This window comes from Hirsutella rhossiliensis, assembly GCF_020360975.1.
Source record: "Hirsutella rhossiliensis strain HR02 chromosome Unknown scaffold00006, whole genome shotgun sequence".
In the NCBI taxonomy this organism is placed as follows: Eukaryota; Fungi; Ascomycota; class Sordariomycetes; order Hypocreales; family Ophiocordycipitaceae; genus Hirsutella; species Hirsutella rhossiliensis.
Window position 1 is genome coordinate 1090449 of NW_025408672.1, and position 18571 is coordinate 1109019.

At 35.9% G+C, this 18571-nt stretch overlaps 2 protein-coding genes across 2 annotated transcripts; both read right to left on the minus strand.

Annotated features, from left to right (window-relative positions):
* Positions 1-13877: 13877 nt before the first annotated feature.
* On the minus strand, positions 13878-15769 carry HRG_06321 (FAD binding domain-containing protein; the record flags this gene model as incomplete). Its single annotated transcript, XM_044864792.1, has 5 exons — positions 13878-14379; positions 14463-14919; positions 15091-15195; positions 15254-15411; positions 15543-15769. The coding sequence occupies 5 exons, from the start codon at positions 15767-15769 to the stop codon at positions 13878-13880; spliced, it is 1449 nt and encodes a 482-aa protein (XP_044719732.1).
* Positions 15770-16985: 1216 nt separating this feature from the next.
* On the minus strand, positions 16986-17935 carry HRG_06322 (tc5 transposase DNA-binding domain-containing protein; the record flags this gene model as incomplete). The annotated part of the gene is made up of 5 exons (XM_044864793.1): positions 16986-16993; positions 17053-17081; positions 17163-17201; positions 17244-17347; positions 17393-17935. The coding sequence occupies 5 exons, from the start codon at positions 17933-17935 to the stop codon at positions 16986-16988; spliced, it is 723 nt and encodes a 240-aa protein (XP_044719733.1).
* Positions 17936-18571: the final 636 nt, after the last annotated feature.

Sequence of the window (18571 nt, forward strand, 5' to 3'; positions counted from 1 at the left end):
ATAGCTTCCTATAGAGGTAGCGAAAGATAAGACGGATATGCCGGCAACGGCTAGAAAGGAGGGGAAAAACTAGTAAAAAGCTCGGTAGTCGAGAGGATATTAGTAGCTTCTTTAAGCAGGATCTTCTTTATTAATTAAGATGCTAGACGGGTATAAAGAGGGGCGTTAGATAGAGGAAAGAAGGATAATTAAGGCAATATAATAATTACTCCCTTACCGCAATTACTGCCCCTATAAGAATTAAATATCTCTGCCCTACCTATCCGACCCCTTACTTTTAATTTTACCTTTATATATTTTATATATACTTCTCGTATCTCTCTTTACGAGACCTTAAGCTTTAGTCTTTTATATATATCTTTATTAACTATTAAGGTTATAGTCTAAAAGGATTTTACTATATTAACCTTATTTAAAAGCTCCTATTTAATAGCTCCTACTACTAAGGTAACTACTTAGATAGTACCGATTTAATATTTAACTTATATATCGCCGTTCCTTAAGGAATAATTAAATAATATATATATAGCTCTAGTAAATAGTATACCTAGGATAAAAGGGACTAAGACTTTATTTAGCGTAATATAAAGATAGATTAATATCTAGGCTATACTTAAATAGAAAATAGTTTCTACCTCCTTAACTATATTTATAAGGGACCTAGTATACGCTATCGTTATTACTCTTATTAATAGGATTTTAAGCCTATATATATTTATATATCCTTTAGTAATAAGGTTTCCTTTAAACTTAGTATCGATTAAAGCGCTTAGAACTTTAGCTTTCTAGCTACTAAGCTATACTTAAATATAAGGTAGGTCTTATTTATACTTAAGCGAGCGGAAGGGATAAGGACTATATTTATATATATTATAGGAATCGCTATAAGGTCTTTTAGAGTTATCTCTTAATATCTTATTAAGAGTACTACTTTTTATATAACGAATTTATCTTTCCTTAGTCTTATTACCTTTAAAGTTTACTAATTAAATAGTCCTTAGGCTAGTTATATTATACTAATTATATTAGTTATAAACTAAACTTCCTTTAATACTTATTAGACTTTAAGGTACTTATAATCCGATTCTTTATAAGTAAGGTAAGTAAGCTTAACTAGTTTAACTTAGTATTTTACGTCTTATTCTTTAACTTATATTAAATCTACTATAAGATTTCTTTATAGATATTTAAGGAGGAGTAAACTACTTTTTATATTATCTTTAGCTACTTTTATAACTATTATTATAGCTTTAGAGGGTCTTATATTACTCTTTACTTTCTCTAAGGTTTAGAATTTAGTATTTTCTATACCTTAGGCTATATCTATATATCTTATACTAAGTCTCTTACTTAGTTAGGAAATAAAGTTAATTAAGTAATTTAAAAGGATCGGGATTCTTTTATATATAATTTCTCTAATAATTTTATTTATAAGTCTATAAAACTTCTTATATAGATCTACTCTATATCTATAGTATATAGGAATAATCTTTAAGCTAGTTTTTATTATTCTCGTTATCTTAATTTCCTCTATATCCTCTTTAACTCTTTATCTTTTTCCCTTATAAGTATTAATCCCTATTATAGTTATATAGATTATCTAATTATATATATTGCTTTATTATGTATTATTTATAATTATAATAACTAATATCCTTCTTATTTCTTTTTTTATATCGCTTACTTTTAAATTCCTTAGCTTCTACTTATATAGGCTTTTATACCTTTAGACCTAGTTTAAGAAACTAGATTCTCTTTTACTAATAGCTTAATTTAAGTAAGATAGTATAACTATAGCTTTAACCTATTTTATAAGTAGTAATATAAAGGAGTCTAGCTATATATTTACTTAGTATATAATAAGCTATTAAATATATATACCTATTTAAGAGAACCTTTTAGTAAGTACTAAGGGAATTACGCTTTTATTATCTTTTCTTTTAAGGTAAAAAGTCCTATTTACTACTTTATATATTATAAATCCGATCTTATAGTCTTAAGAGTATACCTTATACTTTTTAAAGTAATATACTTTTTTACTATAATAAAAGTATTTCTTAGGCTAGTTAAAAGTATTAACCTAAAACTATATATATTAATTAGATAAGTAGTAAAGTTTAATAGTATTTATACTACCTCTTTATTTATAACTTAAAGAGTAGCTTTTACTATTAATATGTTTTTATTCCTTATTAAGCTAGTTAAATATTTACTCTTACTAGTAAGTAAGGTTAATATTTATTTCTTTAAATGCTTTTATTAAGTTTAAGGTCTCTTTTATAGGCTATCTAGGTTTCTTATTTATTTTCTTTAACTCTTTAAGAAGTTTTTATTTACCCTTATTAAATTTAACTTCCTCTATTACTTTATTAGTTTCCTTAAAAAGCTAATCTTTCTTTAGGTTCTTAAGCTTTTAATTATAGACTTTAGATATTATATCTTACTACTTAACGTCTTAGTAAGGTACTAAGTAGTTATTAATTATATAGATAATGCTTTTATATAAGAGTTTTAAAATAACTTTAAATATCTTCTTATTTCTTTTTATAATATTAATAATAAGTTCCTTTAGTATTATATAGTAAATAAAGTATAACTAAACTATAGATTTTTCCTAGCTATTAAGTTATACCTTATACTCTAGGTATATTATAGGCTAGGCTATATTATACGTTTAGGCTACGCTTATATATCTAACTATTAATAAGTATAGTTAAGTAACTAGCTAGGTAGCTTAGTTAATTCGTCTTCTTTTACCCTCTACTACCGTTATAATATAGTAGTCTAATTAAATAGCTACCTTATAGTAACGAATAGTAGTATAACTACCGCTTTAGCCCTTATAGGGCCGACCTATTATAGTTAACTAAGCTATAATAAAAGGTCTTAGGTTCGAGATCTACCGATAGCACTAGTAGGCGACGGCCTAGGCTTATAGGAGCTGCCTAAGGGAGACGACCTATTTATAGGCCCCTGCCCCGAGGGGTAGGGGCCCCGCCTAGAGAGGCGGGGGAATAGAGGTAGTATTATAGGCTAGGCTACGCTATACGCCCGGGCTACGCCTATATATCCGACTACTAATAGGCGTGGTTAATTAACTAGCTAGGCAGCTTAGTTAATTCGTTTTCTTTTACCCTCTACCGCCGTTATAATATAGTAGTCTAATTAAATAGCTGCCCTATAGTAATAAATAATAGTATAACTACCGCTTTAGCCCTTATAGGGCCGACCTATTATAAGGTATAAGTAAAGACTAAGCTATTTTATAACTTCTATAATAGTCTTAGGTTTTTTAGTATTATAATAGTCTAAGCGGTCGTTAGTAGTTTCTAGTTATTTAATATTATATATATAGTAGTACTAAAGGAGTCTCTTTTTTACTTCCTCTTAAGTAAGTCTATCTATAAGGATTTTAATAGTAGGGGCTTATATAGAGAAGATATAGACTTTAAGCTAGTCTATTTTATCTTTATCGTAGATATAGTTAATATATATCTCTTATTTAAACTTCTTAAGGAATTTAGTTATATTTTTACCGTTAAATTTACTAATAAGTAGGAGTTATAGTTAATAAAGTCTTCTTATAAGGTTATCTTAGCTTTTAGTAAGTATATCTTTAAGTCTATTAATAATCTTTTTAATATCTACCTTAATTCTTTTAGTATTACTAGTAATAAGATTAAATAATCCCTCTTAATAGCTAGCGTGTCTAGATATAGTATACCTATAGATTATAAGGTTATAAAATTTAAAGTTAAAGCTTTTAGAGTTAAAGGATATCTTATTATAACTATCTTATTATAACTATCTTATTATTTACTTTCTTATTTATTAAAGGGAGGTAAGCGTTCTTTATAAGCTATTATATAGAGGAGAGCTAAGGTTAAGGTTATTAAGGTATCTCTTATTAGTATCTATATTAGTATTATTAGTATATATATAAGTAAGCGGTCTTAGTAGGGTTCTAGAATAGTTTAGATTATACTATTATTATTATTTATATCTTTTAAACTATTATATAAGGATTATAGTTTCTTAACTAAGTCGCTAGTATTAAGGGTTATAGGGCCGATAATAAGAGCTTAAGGTTTTTTAGTATTAGCTTATTACTTTTTCTTTACTATTAGTAAAGGTATTATTTAATTATTTATTTCCTAGTAAGCCTAACGCTTTATTAAGATCCTAACTTTAGCTATTAAGGTAGTTACTACTTTAATTATTAAATTCTTAGATTTTATTTTTTTCTAAATAATACCGTTATCCTCTAAGTATTCTTAGCTTTATAGAGCTATTTATCGCTATATAAAGAAAACGGAATAATAAGTTTACGCCTTAGAGACGAGTTTTAATAGAAATAAAGGTATATACTTAAAGTAAGCGTAGTATATAGCTAAGGATTAGTAATATAATTAACCGCGTAATTATTTAATTATCGGTCTTATATATAGCTCTAAGGGTCTTAGGTTATTAATATAAGTCTTAGAGATTTCTTTACTCTATACCTCTTTATTTCTATTAAAGTCGCGTAACTAATAGGCTTTACTTTAAAGGGGGAAAATAAACGTTTAAATTAACTATAATTAAAGAGGATATCTAATTAAATAATCCGCGCTTTTATAAAGCCTTTAAGTATACTTAGGGGGGGGGGGGTAGATAGGAAGCGCTAGGGGTCTTATCCCTTTAACGGGCTAATATTTATAAAAGTACGATCTTATTTATTAAACTACTTCCTTATTAAAAGGAAGATCTAGCTAGCCTTTAAAGGGTAGGTTTAGCCTCTTATAGACCTATTAATAAGGGTACTTTAAAGGTCCCTTATTAGCCTTATTTTATTCCTCTTATATATAAGAAAGATACTAGTAGCTAAGGGGTACTAGCTATCTTATATAGATAACTTTAGTATCTCTATAATCTTAACCTTAGCTAAGAAGAACGTTTAATAGGTAGGAACTATAGCTACTAATATATTTAAATAAGCTAAGGACTATAGGGTTTACTTTAACCCTTTTAAGATAGAACTTATTTACATTAGTAAGTAAAGGCAGCTTATTTTAAAGGGTATAATAATAAGAGGCTTATTTTTAAGGTAAAGCTCTTAGTATAGTAGCTAGGGGTCTTCTTTAATTCTAAGCTTTTATTTAAATAATATAGTAAAAAGAAGGTAGCTTTTATATAAGCTATCTTTAAAAGGCTATCCTACTTAACCTTTAAATAAAAAGGCTTATTATTTAGAGCTTTTAAGTAGCTCTATTAAGCCTATATAACCTTTATAGTAAACTATAGTGCCTAACTTTAATATAGGGGGCCTAAGACCCCTAAGAGCCTTATAAAGGCTTTTTAAAGGCTTTAAAACTAAGCTCTTTTAAAGGTCTTAAGGGCCTTTAAAGGATCCCTTATTAAAGCTTTAAAAGCTAAAGTAGCCCTACTATTACTAAAGGTATAATTTAAAAGGGTATACCTCTCCTATACCCTTTAAACCTTATACTTCCTACTTAGTTACTTTATAAAGTAAGCTTATAACCTAGCTATATAAGATAACTTCGCTAGCTTAGGCTTTAACTTAAGAGCCTTAAGCTATATTAGGCTTTATATATAGCTCTTCTACCTCCTTAAAGGCCTAGTAGCTATTATAGGGCTTAATTATAACTTAGAAAGAAGTAAAGCTAGCTCGGAGCCCTTATAGGCCTTAGAGCCTAAGGCCTTTATTATAATAATAAAGGCCTTTAAGCCCTTAGCTAATAAGTAATACTAACGCCTCTTAGCTAGCTTAGCTAACCTAAAAGACTTTAGGCTATAGCCCTTTGCCTTTTATACTAATAGCTTTAAAGGATGCCTTAAAAGGTCCCTTATAAAAACTAATACTTACTTCTTTTATAAAATAAGCTTAGAAAATAAGCTTATTTAAGTATATTATAAGAACCTAGGGCATTTAATTAAAGTAGCTAATATAGAGCTATTTATAATACTAAGGGTCTTAAAAGACTTAACTAAGAGGCCCTAGCCTTTAAAGCTTAGCCCCTTTAACCCTTTTATAGAGGCCTATATCTTTATAAATAGCTAAGCTACTATAAGGAAGGTTATAGGTTTCTTAGACTAGCTCTATATATTAAAAAGCTCCTTTTTAGCTTAGAAGCCTTTTATAATATATAGCTATATTAGTGCCCTAGCTAACTAAGGAATTTTAGTAATAGGCTAGCTAGCTAGCTAGCTAAGAAGGGCTTAAGGGCCCTTACCTAAGGGACTACTTTAGTCTTTATTAGCTACTTATAAAGAAAGGTCTAGTAAGCTACTAAGAACTACTTAAAGGGCCTTTAGTCTATTAAGGTAGCTAAAGGCCTTAGGGCTAAGAGCCTAGGTAAGTACTATATATATATTTAAAAGACCCCTTGCCTAGCTTTTAGCCTAGATTAAGACCTTATAAGGAGGCCTAGGCCGTCCCTTTTAGCCTTTTACTAGCTCTTCTTTAAGGCTAGCTTTTTATTTTCCTTCTTAAAAAGGACCAATAAGGTAGACTAAGACGACTACCGCTATAGCTAAGGAAGGTATATAGCTAGACACTTTATCCTAAGGTGCCTAAAATATAGGAGGGAAATAGAGGTCCTTTACTAGACCTTTAAGAGATAGAAGGGGGCCCTTAGCCTACCTTTTCTCTATAGCTTTAAGGAAGGAAGGGAAGCCCTTTTAACCTTCTTAGCTAAGATAAAGATAAGAACGGCTAAGTAGCTTAAACGGGAGTAACCTAAGGGCCCTAGGGCCCTTAAAGGGGAAAAGCACTATATAAGAAGAACTAAACTAATATTTCCTTTATTTTTACTTTTATAGCTACCCCTTCCTTAATTAGTTATAAGCCCCTAGTCTTTATAGCTAGCTAGAACTATTAATAAGGGCCTAGGCCGTTATTATCCTCGCTATAGGCTTAGAGGCTATATATAAGTAATAATAAAAAAATAATAAAAATAATAAAAATATAATAGTTTCTTAAGGAGGACCCTTTATTATAAAAGAAGATAAATAAAATTTAGGTTACTAAGAAATAGTAACTAATATTATTACTTTTATTCGAGCTATAAATTTAAGGAAATATTATTAGTATAGTAAATCTAGCCTTTATCTTCCTTATAGATTAGTAAGACTACTTATTAGGACCCTTTAATTATCCCTTATAAAAATTAGCTATCCTTAATTTTAATACTTCCCTTAGTATTTATAATACCCTCTTATAATTCTAGTCCTTTAAAAAGGTATAGATAGAATACCTTATTACTAAGGAATTAACTATATAGATAGAGGGGTATAGAAGGGTAAATTTTATAATATAATTACTTAATAGGTCTATATAAATTCTTCGACGAAAAAGGATAGCTTTTTACCCTTAATTTTTAACGAGCTTAATTTCCTTTTACTTTCTTTAAGAGAAAGGAATCTTCTAGGATATAACTTCTAAGCCTATAAGGCTAGTATAAAAGAATTAAACGATTAAGCTTATTAAGGAAAAGTTCGGTTAATTTATTCTTAAATTCTAACCTATCCTTAAGAAGGAACTACTTAAGAAGTTAGCTTTCCTTACTAAGAGGAATAGGTCTATTATAAAGGACCCTCTTTTAATAGCTTAAGGAAACGGTCTTCTTTAGTATATATAACTTAGTTACCTAGGCTCCCTAGCTTTATATAAGCTAGGCTAGTAATAGGGCATTTAAATTAAGGGCCTTAAGACTATTAAATATAAATACTATAGCTAAGGAAAGACTAAGAGATAAATTTCTAAACGAACCCTTCTATAGCTAGACTAGCTATATAAGGAAATTTAAGTCGACTAAACTAATATCTCTAAGGACTAAGAAAGCTTTATTAAGGTAATACTTTTTATAGACGCTTTTTTAAGGATAGTTTTCCCTTATTTCTTATAAACCTACCTAAGTAAGTTTAACTAGTTTACCTTCTAAGACCGTTTTCTTTATATTATTACTTATATATAGCCTCTATAGCTATAGCGAGGCTAGTAAGGGCTAAGGCCCTTATTAGTAGACCTAGCTAGCTATAAAGCTTAGGGGCTTATAACTAATTAAGGAAAGGGTAGCTATAAAGGCAATAATAAAGGAAAGGTTAGTTTAGTTCCTCCTACGCGGTATTTATCCCCTTTAAGGGCCCTAGGGCCCCTAGGTTACTCCTTTTCGAGCTACTTAGCTATCCCTATCTTTATTTTAGCTAAGAAGGTTAAAAGGGCTTCCCTTCCTTTCTTAGAGCTATAGAAAATAAGTAGGCTAAGGGCCCCCTTCTAACTCTTAAAGGTCCTATAAAGGACCTCTCTTTCCCTCCTATAGTTTAGGTACCTTAGGATAAGGTACCTAACTATATACCTTCCTTAGCTATAGCGGTAGTTATCTCGGTCTACCTTATTAGTCCTTTTTAAAAAGGAAAATAAAAAGCTAGCCTTAAAGAAGAGCTAGTAAAAGGCTAAAAGGGACGGCCTAGGCCTCCTTATAAGGTCCTAATCTAAGCTAAAAGCTAGGCGAGGGGTCTTTTAAATAGATATATAGTACTTACCTAGGCCCTTAGCCCTAGGGCCTTTAGCCGCCTCGGTAGCTTAAAGGCCCTTCTAATAGTCCTTAGTAGCTTACTAGACCTTTCTTTATAAGTAGCTAATAAAGACTAAAGGGGTCCCTTAGGTAGGGGCCCTTAAGCCTCTTTTAGCTAGCTAGTTAGCTAGCTTATTACTAAAGATCCCTAGGTAGCTAGGGCACTAGTATAGCTATATATTATAAAAGGCTTTTAAGCTAAATAAAAGCCTTTTAATATATAGAGCTAGGTCTAAGAAACCTATAACCTTCCTTATAGCGGCTTAGCTATTTATAAAGATATAGGTATCTATAAGGGGGTTAAGGGGGCTAAGCTTTAAGTACTAAGGCTTCTTAGCTAAGTCTTTTAGGACCCTTAATATCGCGAATAGCTCTATATTAGCTACCTCGATTAAGGGCCCTAGGTTCTTATAGTACGCCTTAATAAGCTTATTTTCTAGGCTTATTTTATAGAAAGAGTAAGGGTTAGTTTCTATAAGGGACCCTTTAAGGCACCCCTTAGAGCTATTAGTATAAAAGGCTAGGGGCTATAGCTTAAAGTCTTTTAATCTAGCTAGGCTAGCTAAGAGGCGTTAGTACTACTTCTTAGCTAAAAGCTTAAGGGCCTTTATTATTATAATAAAGGCCTTAGGCTCTAAGGCCTATAAGGGCTCCTAGCTAGCTTTCCTTCTTTTTATATTATAATTAGGTCCTACCCTCTAAGACTTTATTAACTAAATAAAATCCTACTTTAGCTATAAGGTTAAGAAGATATATTTTAATAAAGAGCTATTTATAAAGGATATATTAAATTAGCTTTAAAAAAGGGGTATTTTACCCTTCCTATTAGTATTAAATACCTAGGCCTAAAACAAAGGGGTAAAAGGATTAAGGGGTACTATAATAAAAAGAGCCTATATAATAAGACTTATTATAAGGCTTCCCTATAACTATTAAAGGGAAGTTATTAAAACCGCTTATTACTTATAAAACTAAACCCTTAAGGACCCTTAGAACCTTATAAGGACTACCTAAGGAATAAACTAGAAATCCTCCCTTAAGCTCTTTATAAAGACCCCTTAAGCTCTTTATAAAGAAAAGGGCCTTACTAGCTTACCTTAATACTTATAGCTATAAGGCATTTACTATAACTATTAATATATAGCTAAAAAGAAAGAAGAAAAGAAAGCTTAATCTTAAAGCCTTTATTAAATACTTTATTAGCTATAATTCTACGAATATCTTTTATATTTAGATTCCTCTTTTATAAAAGGTTATTTTAACTAAGGACGTAATTTTCGATAAATCTAGCTTCTTTAATAGAAAGAGGGATTAATAGCCTATTTTACTCTCTTAATATTAGCTAATTTAAAAGATCTAAATCTCCCCTTCTTAATAGGCTTAAGAAGAGGTCCTAGATAAGGAAATAAAAGAAGAAACTAACGTTAAAGTAGTTAAGGATAATATTAACTTAAAAGAAAAAAAGAAAAAAAGAAAGCTATTAAATTAAATAATCTAAACAAAGAAAGAGACTATAGGAAAGTAATAGAGCTAGAATATACCTACCTTCTTATACTTCCTCTTATAGAATAAAAAGAATATTTAAAAGTAGCTTTTTTATTAGTCTTCTTATTTTAACCCTTAAGGGGGTAGGAAAGGTACCTCCTCTCTTAAAGGATTACCTAGCTGCCTTTTTATCCCTACTTTAAGAAGTAAAGGAAGGTTTAGGGCTTAATATAAAAAAAGACTAATCTTTTTTTTATTTCGATTATTTTTCTAACTTCTATCCTATATATATAAAAGACGGTTCTTATAGAGCCTCTATAGTAAGCTAGCCTTTTAAGCCTTTATTAGTAAGGAAGGTATATAAAAGAGACCTCCTAGACCTATTAGTAACGTAAACGTAGCTATAAGGTTACCCTTTTAAAGACTAGTTTTTCTAGGCCTAGAAAGACTACTTAGCCTTATATAAAGAGATAGGGTCTTTTAAAGAGGTCCTTAAGGAAAAGGTAAAAGGAAAATAGGTCCTTAGCTATAAGTAGGTCTTTATCTATAAGACTAATAAATATAGCTTCCTTTAAAAGTATAAAGCCTAGCTAGTTATTTATAGGAACTAGTAAGAAAAGGGGGATCTTCCTACTAAGGTAACTACCTTAGTAAGAATATCTTTTTAGACCCTTATAGCTATAGTAGTAGAATTCGACCTCGAACTAAACTAAATAAATACTATTAACGCCTTTATTAACTACCCCTTTAAGGAAGAAGAAGTTATTTATATACGCCTTCTACTAAGCTTTTAATAGCTAGGAAAGGTTTTATAGCTTAGGAAAGCTTTATATAGACTATAAAGATTACCCCTTCTTTAGTAATAGTATTTAATAGGTTCCCTTAAAGCCCTAGGCTTTAAGAAAGTCCCTTAGGAACTATATATAATATAGAAGGATAAAATCACGGTCTTCTTTTATATCGATAATATTATCTAGGCCTACTTAAAAGAGGAAGAAGTAACTATTAGGGAGGCTATAAAAGGCCTATAATAAAGGTATAAGATAAATAGGCTAGGGAAGCTAAAGTAGTTCCTAGGGATTCGAATCCTTTAAAATAGGTCCTAATAGACTATCTAGCTTACCTAGGACGCTTATATTAATAAGGTTACTTATAAATTCCTCCTTAATTTCCTTAATAAGAAGCTTTCCTCTACGCCTATATTAAATAAAGAGCTTTTACTTAATCCGTCCTTTTAAGCTAGGGAGTAAGAGAAATATATATATTAATAAAAGGTAGGCTCCTTGCTTTTTCTAGCTATCTTTACTAAACCGGATATCTCTTTTACGGTCTCCTAGCTAGCTAGGTATAACTAGAATCCTAGCCCTAAGTACTAAGAAGTAGTAGATATAGCTATCTTTTATCTCTATTTAACGAGATTATATAGTCTATACTTAGGAGGGCAAGGAAGGAAACTAGCTGCTAAAATCTTTCTTTATTTAAGCGATTTATTCTTTATAGATAATTCCTTAGATAGAAAGAGCTTATAAGGGTATATTATATCCCTTTTTAAAGGAACTATTACTTAGAAAGCTTTAAAGTAAGCTACTATTATAACTTTAAGTATAGAGGTAAAGCTATAAGCTCTTTTAAAAGCGTTAAAAGAAGCGATTTTCCTTAGCTAGCTATAAATATCTCTATAACTATAAATTCTAACCCTATTAGCTATATAATACGATAATATATAGACTATATAAATTCTTATAGAGGAAAATAGTAAGCTATTAACCTAGCTATAGTATATTAATATCTACTAGTATTAGTTACGCTAAGAGGTTTAAAGGGGACTTATTTCTGTCCGTTAAGTTCTAATAGTAACGATAAAAGCTAACGGTCTTAAAAAGCCCTTACTAAAGTAAAAGCTAGCTATCTTTTTATAGTAAATTAAGCTAGAAGACGTTTAAGAGAAGCTATCCTTAGAAACCCGCCTTAAGAGTCTATAAGAAGAGCTAATAGTATATATAAGGAAGGAGACGTTTATAGCCGAAGAGAGGAACTAGGACTTATCTTAAAGGAGGGCCCTTAGCTTAATTAGGACTTATTCTTCTTAAAGGCCCCCTTTTTAAAGACTTATTCTTAGAGAATACCCCCTTTCTTATAGGACTTAATTCCTTCTTAGGCCCCTTTTCCTAAATTAGGTCTAAAAAAGCCTAGTAAAACTAGATTTCTTAAGTAAGGGATAAGTATAAACTAAGACCTCCTCTATACGCTTACCGGCCTAATTATTTAGCTTTACCCTTAAGGGGTAGGCTATAGCTAAAGGGGTATATCGTAAAGCGTAGTTTAATTTATATTCTTAGAGATATCCCTTAGTAATAGGGACCGAGGAAGCTAAAAAAACCGGTTTAAAAGAAGGAGCTAAAAAGAGGTATAGAGAAGAGGGTAGGGATATAAGGGGAAGTAAAAGTAGTAATAACTTCCTATAGAGGTAGCGAGAGATAAGATAGATATACCGGTAACGGCTAGAAAAGAGGGGAAAACCTAGTAAAAAGCTCGGTATTTAAAAGGATATTAGTAGCTTCTTTAAGTAGGATCTTCTTTATTAATTAAGATACTAAACGGGTATAAAAAGGGGCGTTAGATAGAGGAAAGAAGGAGAATTAAAGCAATATAATAATTACTCCCCTACTATAATTACTACCCCTATAAGAATTAAATATCTTTGCCCTACTTATCTAACCCCTTACTTTTAATTTTACCTTTATATATTTTATATACTTCTTATATCTCTCTTCGCGAGAAGTATACTACTTATCCTAAGGTTCTTAAATTATAAGAGGGAAAGAAAGGTCCTTTACTAAACCTTTAAGAGATAAAGGAAGGCCCTTAGCTTACCTTTTCTTTATAGCTTTAAGAAAAGAAAGGAAGCCCTTTTAACCTTATTAGCTAAAATAAAAATAGGTATAAGAGTCTTTAATAATTATAGGTTATAGGCTTAAGCTATAGCCTAAGCTATATAGTTATATATAAAGGGCCGGATCCTATATATATATATATATAGGCTAGCCGCGTATAAAAGAGCTCTATATAGCTTATTAATATTATCTTATAGATAGCACCTATATATACGCCTTTACTTACTCTATAATAATAGGAACGGCTAAGTAGCTTAAAAGGGAGTAACCTAAGGGCCCTAGGGCCCTTAAAGGGGAAAAACACCACGTAAAAGGAACTAAACTAACCTTTCCTTTATTTTTACCTTTATAGCTGCCCCTTCCTTAATTAGTTATAAGCCCCTAGGCTTTATAGCTAGCTAGGACTACTAATAAGGGCCTAGGCCCCTATTAGCCTTACTATAGCCTTAGAGGCTATATATAAGTAATAATATAAAAAAATAATTAGTACTCGACCTTATATATTTTTTAAGTCCCTTAAAAGTCGCGATCTTATACGTCGCACTTACCTTACGCGGGGGATAAACCCCTAGAGTAGGGCCCCTCCCTAAAGGGGACCCTCCCTTACTAGCTCGGGTGCTTAGGTATACTTATTTATAATCGAGGCCTTCTTAGTAGGTACCTAGGTAGGTAAGGCAGCTAGGGGAAGTATAGGTAGTACCTTAAAGTAACTTTAAGGAACTTTAAGTTTAGGTGCTCTATAACTATAACTCTATATAAATAGAGAATTTTATCTATATAAATAGTAAGACTTATAGTAATACTCTTTAACTATTGCACTAAAACTAGAACGCGCGCTCTAATAAGTAGTAGGCAATTAATAGCTATAACTAGTAGACATAATAGGGTGGCTCGACCCTATATAACTGTGACAAAAACCCTCTTATTTTACCTCTGAGATCTTAAAGCCACCAGGGACTCGAGTCTGGAACACCCCGGTAGGGTCGTATTTCGCGGCAGCGGCACGCATCTTCCTAACATTGTCCTCACCGGAGCTGCGTAAAGGGTCTTGCGAGCCGTCGCAATAGTTCAAGTAGCGAAAATGGACATTGCCACTGATCGACTCGGCAAAGGCTTCGATTTCGTCTGTAGCCCTTTTGAGGGTCGGAAACCCAACGGTTGTGCGGAGTTCTGGTGTCTCCACTTCGAGTATAAACAACAGCAAGAAACAATCGCTTTTGATGCGTTCCAGCCCGAGCATGTTGCCGCCACGCGCCGTCGAGTGCAGCCCAAATGACATAGGGAGCGGTTGTAGGACCATCATAAAGACGAAGTCATGGCCCGGGATCTTCGCTTTTAAATTACCGACCGAGGTCTCGAAAACTTCTGCGGCTCTGTGGACGATGCGCGAGTCGGCTTTGAAGGTCAAAGAGAACCATATATTTCTGTCAGTTTGGCAAAATTAGCTGTCGTCCGAGTATAACCGGTATGTAGATCGAGGACAAAACGGGGTAAAACCTCGACTTACTCTTTGCCTGCGGGTAGGCCTACATCCAAGGCGAACGACGCTACTTTGGTCGCTACTGTGGTCATTTTCATGTCTCTTTGACCAGGAATTGCCAAGAACTTGTTCAAAGACTGGGTCTCCTTTTCGCCATCCAGGCTCGTCAAGGACATATTGATAAAGTGATCTTCGGTCTTCGGTAAGTACGTCCATACCGCAACGACGTGGCTGTCGGGGTTTTCAGCGAGATTTTTAATAAAATCCACGAGCGACTCAACGAGCTGCGACGTGGAGTCCTTGGCGCACAAAATGTTGCCGTCCCAAATATCTTTTGATGGAAATGTTACCATATCAAAGCGTGTGATAATGCCGAAATTGTTCCCTCCGCCCTTCAGAACACGAAAGAGGTCTGAGTTCATTTGGTCATTGGCTTCGACGATAGTGCCATCCGCTAAAACAATTTCGTAGTTGACAACCTGATCTAATGACAGCGTCAATTTTCAGGCTCAAAATCTATGCTGGCCCGGTAGTGGACACTATAGTGGCCCCTTAAGGGTTATATTGCAATATCGTAACGCTATTCGTTCTCAAACGCAGTGCACGTATCTGCAAGAGAGCAAGGGGAGACGAGGAGTATTAACTCATAACTTACCACAGGCAAAGCCAGTGCGGCAAGTGTAAAAGGTTTTACCGCCACCAGCCAACAAACCGCCGATGCCAACCGAACCTTCACGGCCACCAGCGACCATTCTGTCATCTGAAATCAGTCCTCTATTAGTGTGGTTCGATCTTGTTAGGTTTTGTCAATCACATACGCTTCTCCAGCTCTTTGTACGCGTCCGCCCATGTACCTCCAGGAAGCAGCGATGCAATTTGTGTTTCCGGGTTATAGGTAGTCTTGGTCATTTGCCCGAGGTCGATGGTTATGCCGTTCTGGATATTGTTGGCGCCAGCCCATTGCATGTGACCGCCACTGTGACACGATCACGAGTCAATGCGACTAGTGGTTAGCAAATTGCAAGGGTTAAGTCTGAAGCCATAATCTAGGCGGATGTCATGGATGACAGGCGCTTCATTTAACGAAATGAAGGTGCATTTACTGACCTACGCACGGCAAACTTACAGCCTGGCGTTCTCACTAGAGCTTTCAGTGTCTTGGAAACCTCTTCCGCGTTTCGTGGCTGGACAATGGCCCATGGCTTCAATTGCGCCGTCCGCGAAAAGTACGACGCATTTCGGGAATCGTAGGATTCCTGGCTCGGTGTGAGGAGGGCACGATCCAAACCAGCTGCTTTGAGGTTCGTGAGGGCTGACTCTGCGACACTAGCCATCTCTGAATATTCTCTGCCAGCGGGATGACGATATACCCAAGTTTGCCACGTCTAGGTCAAGCATAATCTGGTTGAGGTGGATGAAAGCGGGAGGGGACTTTTTATAAATTATAGGAACTCGACTAGCTGATATATATCACGACAGTGGTGGTCCACTAGGGGGTCTAACGTAATCCACCCCCTTCCCGGTCAGACCCCCTACTCGGTCAAAAATTCCCCACCGACTAGACCCGCACCTTACGCGAGACAAACGGAGCACAATACCACGACATATTTACTCCAAGAGACAAGTAACTCGATTAGGACTATCTATTACACGTACGGGCAGTGTGTTCAAAAGACCTGCACTTACTACACCGTGGTGGTGCACGCTGTCTTGGGACACTCAGCTCTTCTATAAGTCGTTGGTCCCGCTCCCTTCTTCCCGCCGTCGCTTGGCCCGCTCATCTTCCTTTGCTCTCTGTTTCTTGACCCGCTCCTCTTCCTTTTCTCGCCGTAGCTTGAACCATTCCTCGTTCTCTTGTCGCCGTCGCTCGGCCCGCTCTTCTCCTTCTTGTCGTCGCTTGGCCCGCTCCTCGTCCTTCTCTCGCCGGCGCTTAGTCCTCTCCTCTTCTTCCACTCTCCGTCGCTTAACCCGCTCTTCTTCTTCTTCTCTCCGTTGCTTTATCCTAACCGTGCCCTCTGCAACCGATAGAGTACCGCCGTCGCCAATGTATTCACGGCGCTGTTCTTTCTCTGCTTTCGCCGCTGGTTTTCTGACCGAAGTTGCCGGTTTTCGTCGGCAAGGAGGGCGGCGCTGTGCATGGCCATTTGACATCCTTTGATAAGCTGGTTGATAGCTTGTGAAACTGGCGAGTCTGTATTTTGTGGCCGGCGTTGAAGAAGCCTTTCGGCGTGAGTGGTAAGCTGGTTGACGTTATGCGGAGTCTTGGCTGCTTCCAGGCTCTTGTTGGGACTTGGAGTATTCTTGTCGCCGTGATCGTTACCGACTTTGTCAACCTGAACTTGTAACCGCGATAATACTCTGTTTGGGTCAAACGGAAAAAGGCCTGTTGCCATAAATCCGCTTCGGATATTCGACGGCGAAAGTGCTTGTCGGCGAGCGTCTAAGTACATGGGAAGGAAGTCCTGCTTGTCGATATGATGGATCCCAGCGAGCATTTTCTCTTGAACCTTTCGGCCGTATATGGTTTTCAACGGCGAAAAGCACCCGACATCAAGAGGCTGCAAGAGATGTGAGGAATGTGCAGGCATTTGGAGTACTACGATGGAATTGGCCGTACAGTACTTGTCAAATTCCGGCGTGACGTGACTGCCGTGCCCGTCGAGAATAAGAAGTCGATGCGTACCAACCGTACGGCGCCGTGTATTCGGATCAAAGACTTCCTTTAACCAATTCAAAGCAAGGTCGTCGGAAGTCCAGCCATTCTCACTAACGGCGATATGCCAGTCATCGGGCACTCCTGATTCGTACCAGCTTGCTTGGTGTAACTTGCCCTGGAAGATAACCTTCGCCGGTAAAGCCCAACCTTGGCAGTTGATAGACTCGATCACAGTAACCCATTCTCGATTTCCAGGCTGCGTGAGTACTGCCCGACCTCGCCGGTCAGACCGGGTAAGGACTCTCGCCGTTGCAGCGACTCCCATTTGAAACCCCGTCTCATCAAAGTTATAGACATCCTCGTCAAGAATCCCCCATTTCTGTTTCGTCGCCGCGACTCGATCGTACCATCCTTGGATCTTTTGGGGGTCTTCGCATTTGGCTCGTTGGTAGTCGTATCGGCGAGAGTACTTTGCCTTGATTTCGCCGTGGCGGCCAACAAACTTCCGCACCCAGTTTTCCCCGACAGGATCTTTGCCTCGCTCGGAAAGCAATAAGTTGGCCATCCGACGAGTGTAAGCCACTGTCGGCGGCATCCCTCGCTCGTCCATCGACAAGATCCATTGTACCAGGGCAGTCTCTTCCGTCGCCGTCAACTTCAGGTTGTTCATCTGAGCGTCGCGTCGGCGAATGACACCGCGCAGTCGATCAGATACTGTCGATTGAGGGACGTCGTATGCGGCCGCAGCCTTGCGGGTACTTTTGAATTGGCCCTGCTGATAGGCCCTGACGGCGAGCAGGACCCGTTCTTCGCGTGGAACCGATTGGTCTCCCGTTGCCGTCATAGTGCTCGGTTTGTCTTGCCATAAGTGTGGGTCGCCGCGTGGAGACTTTTTCTGACCGAGTAGGGGGTCTGACCGGGAAGGGGGTGGATTACGTTAAAAGTAGCTTGAAAATCAAGCTAAAATAATTAGACTCGGAATTACGTAACTATTAATTCCTCTGTAGTTTAAGAGAAAAGCTACCCGTGCCACGCCCCACTTTATTTGGAATTCGCAAGCTCCCACCTCCTAAAGTTGGTGCTCACCACCAGTATCCCCACACCACCGGAATACCCAGAATTTCGACTCCCCGACCTAGAATCGCTTCAACCACCGCGTACCACGCTCAGAATCGCGTACTTCCACTCGTTCTAACCTTCCTGAACCCCTCCATTGGCGTGCCTTTTTTGCTGCTTCCTCAAACCATCGCTTGCGTGCGTTATGCGCCTTTTCTCCGCGTCTTCTACTACCTTCCTTGCTTTAGCAATCTGATCATCTCCCTTTGTTGCACCATTTCCCGTCCTTGGGCCACTGACAATACTCCTCCTGATTGTAACTGTATATTCTTCATAGCCTTACGTTGTTTTTGGATCCGCTCCGCCATTTTGGTTCGTCCCAAGTCCCTTTTAGTCTGCACGAGCTCAGTCGCCAGAGATAGCG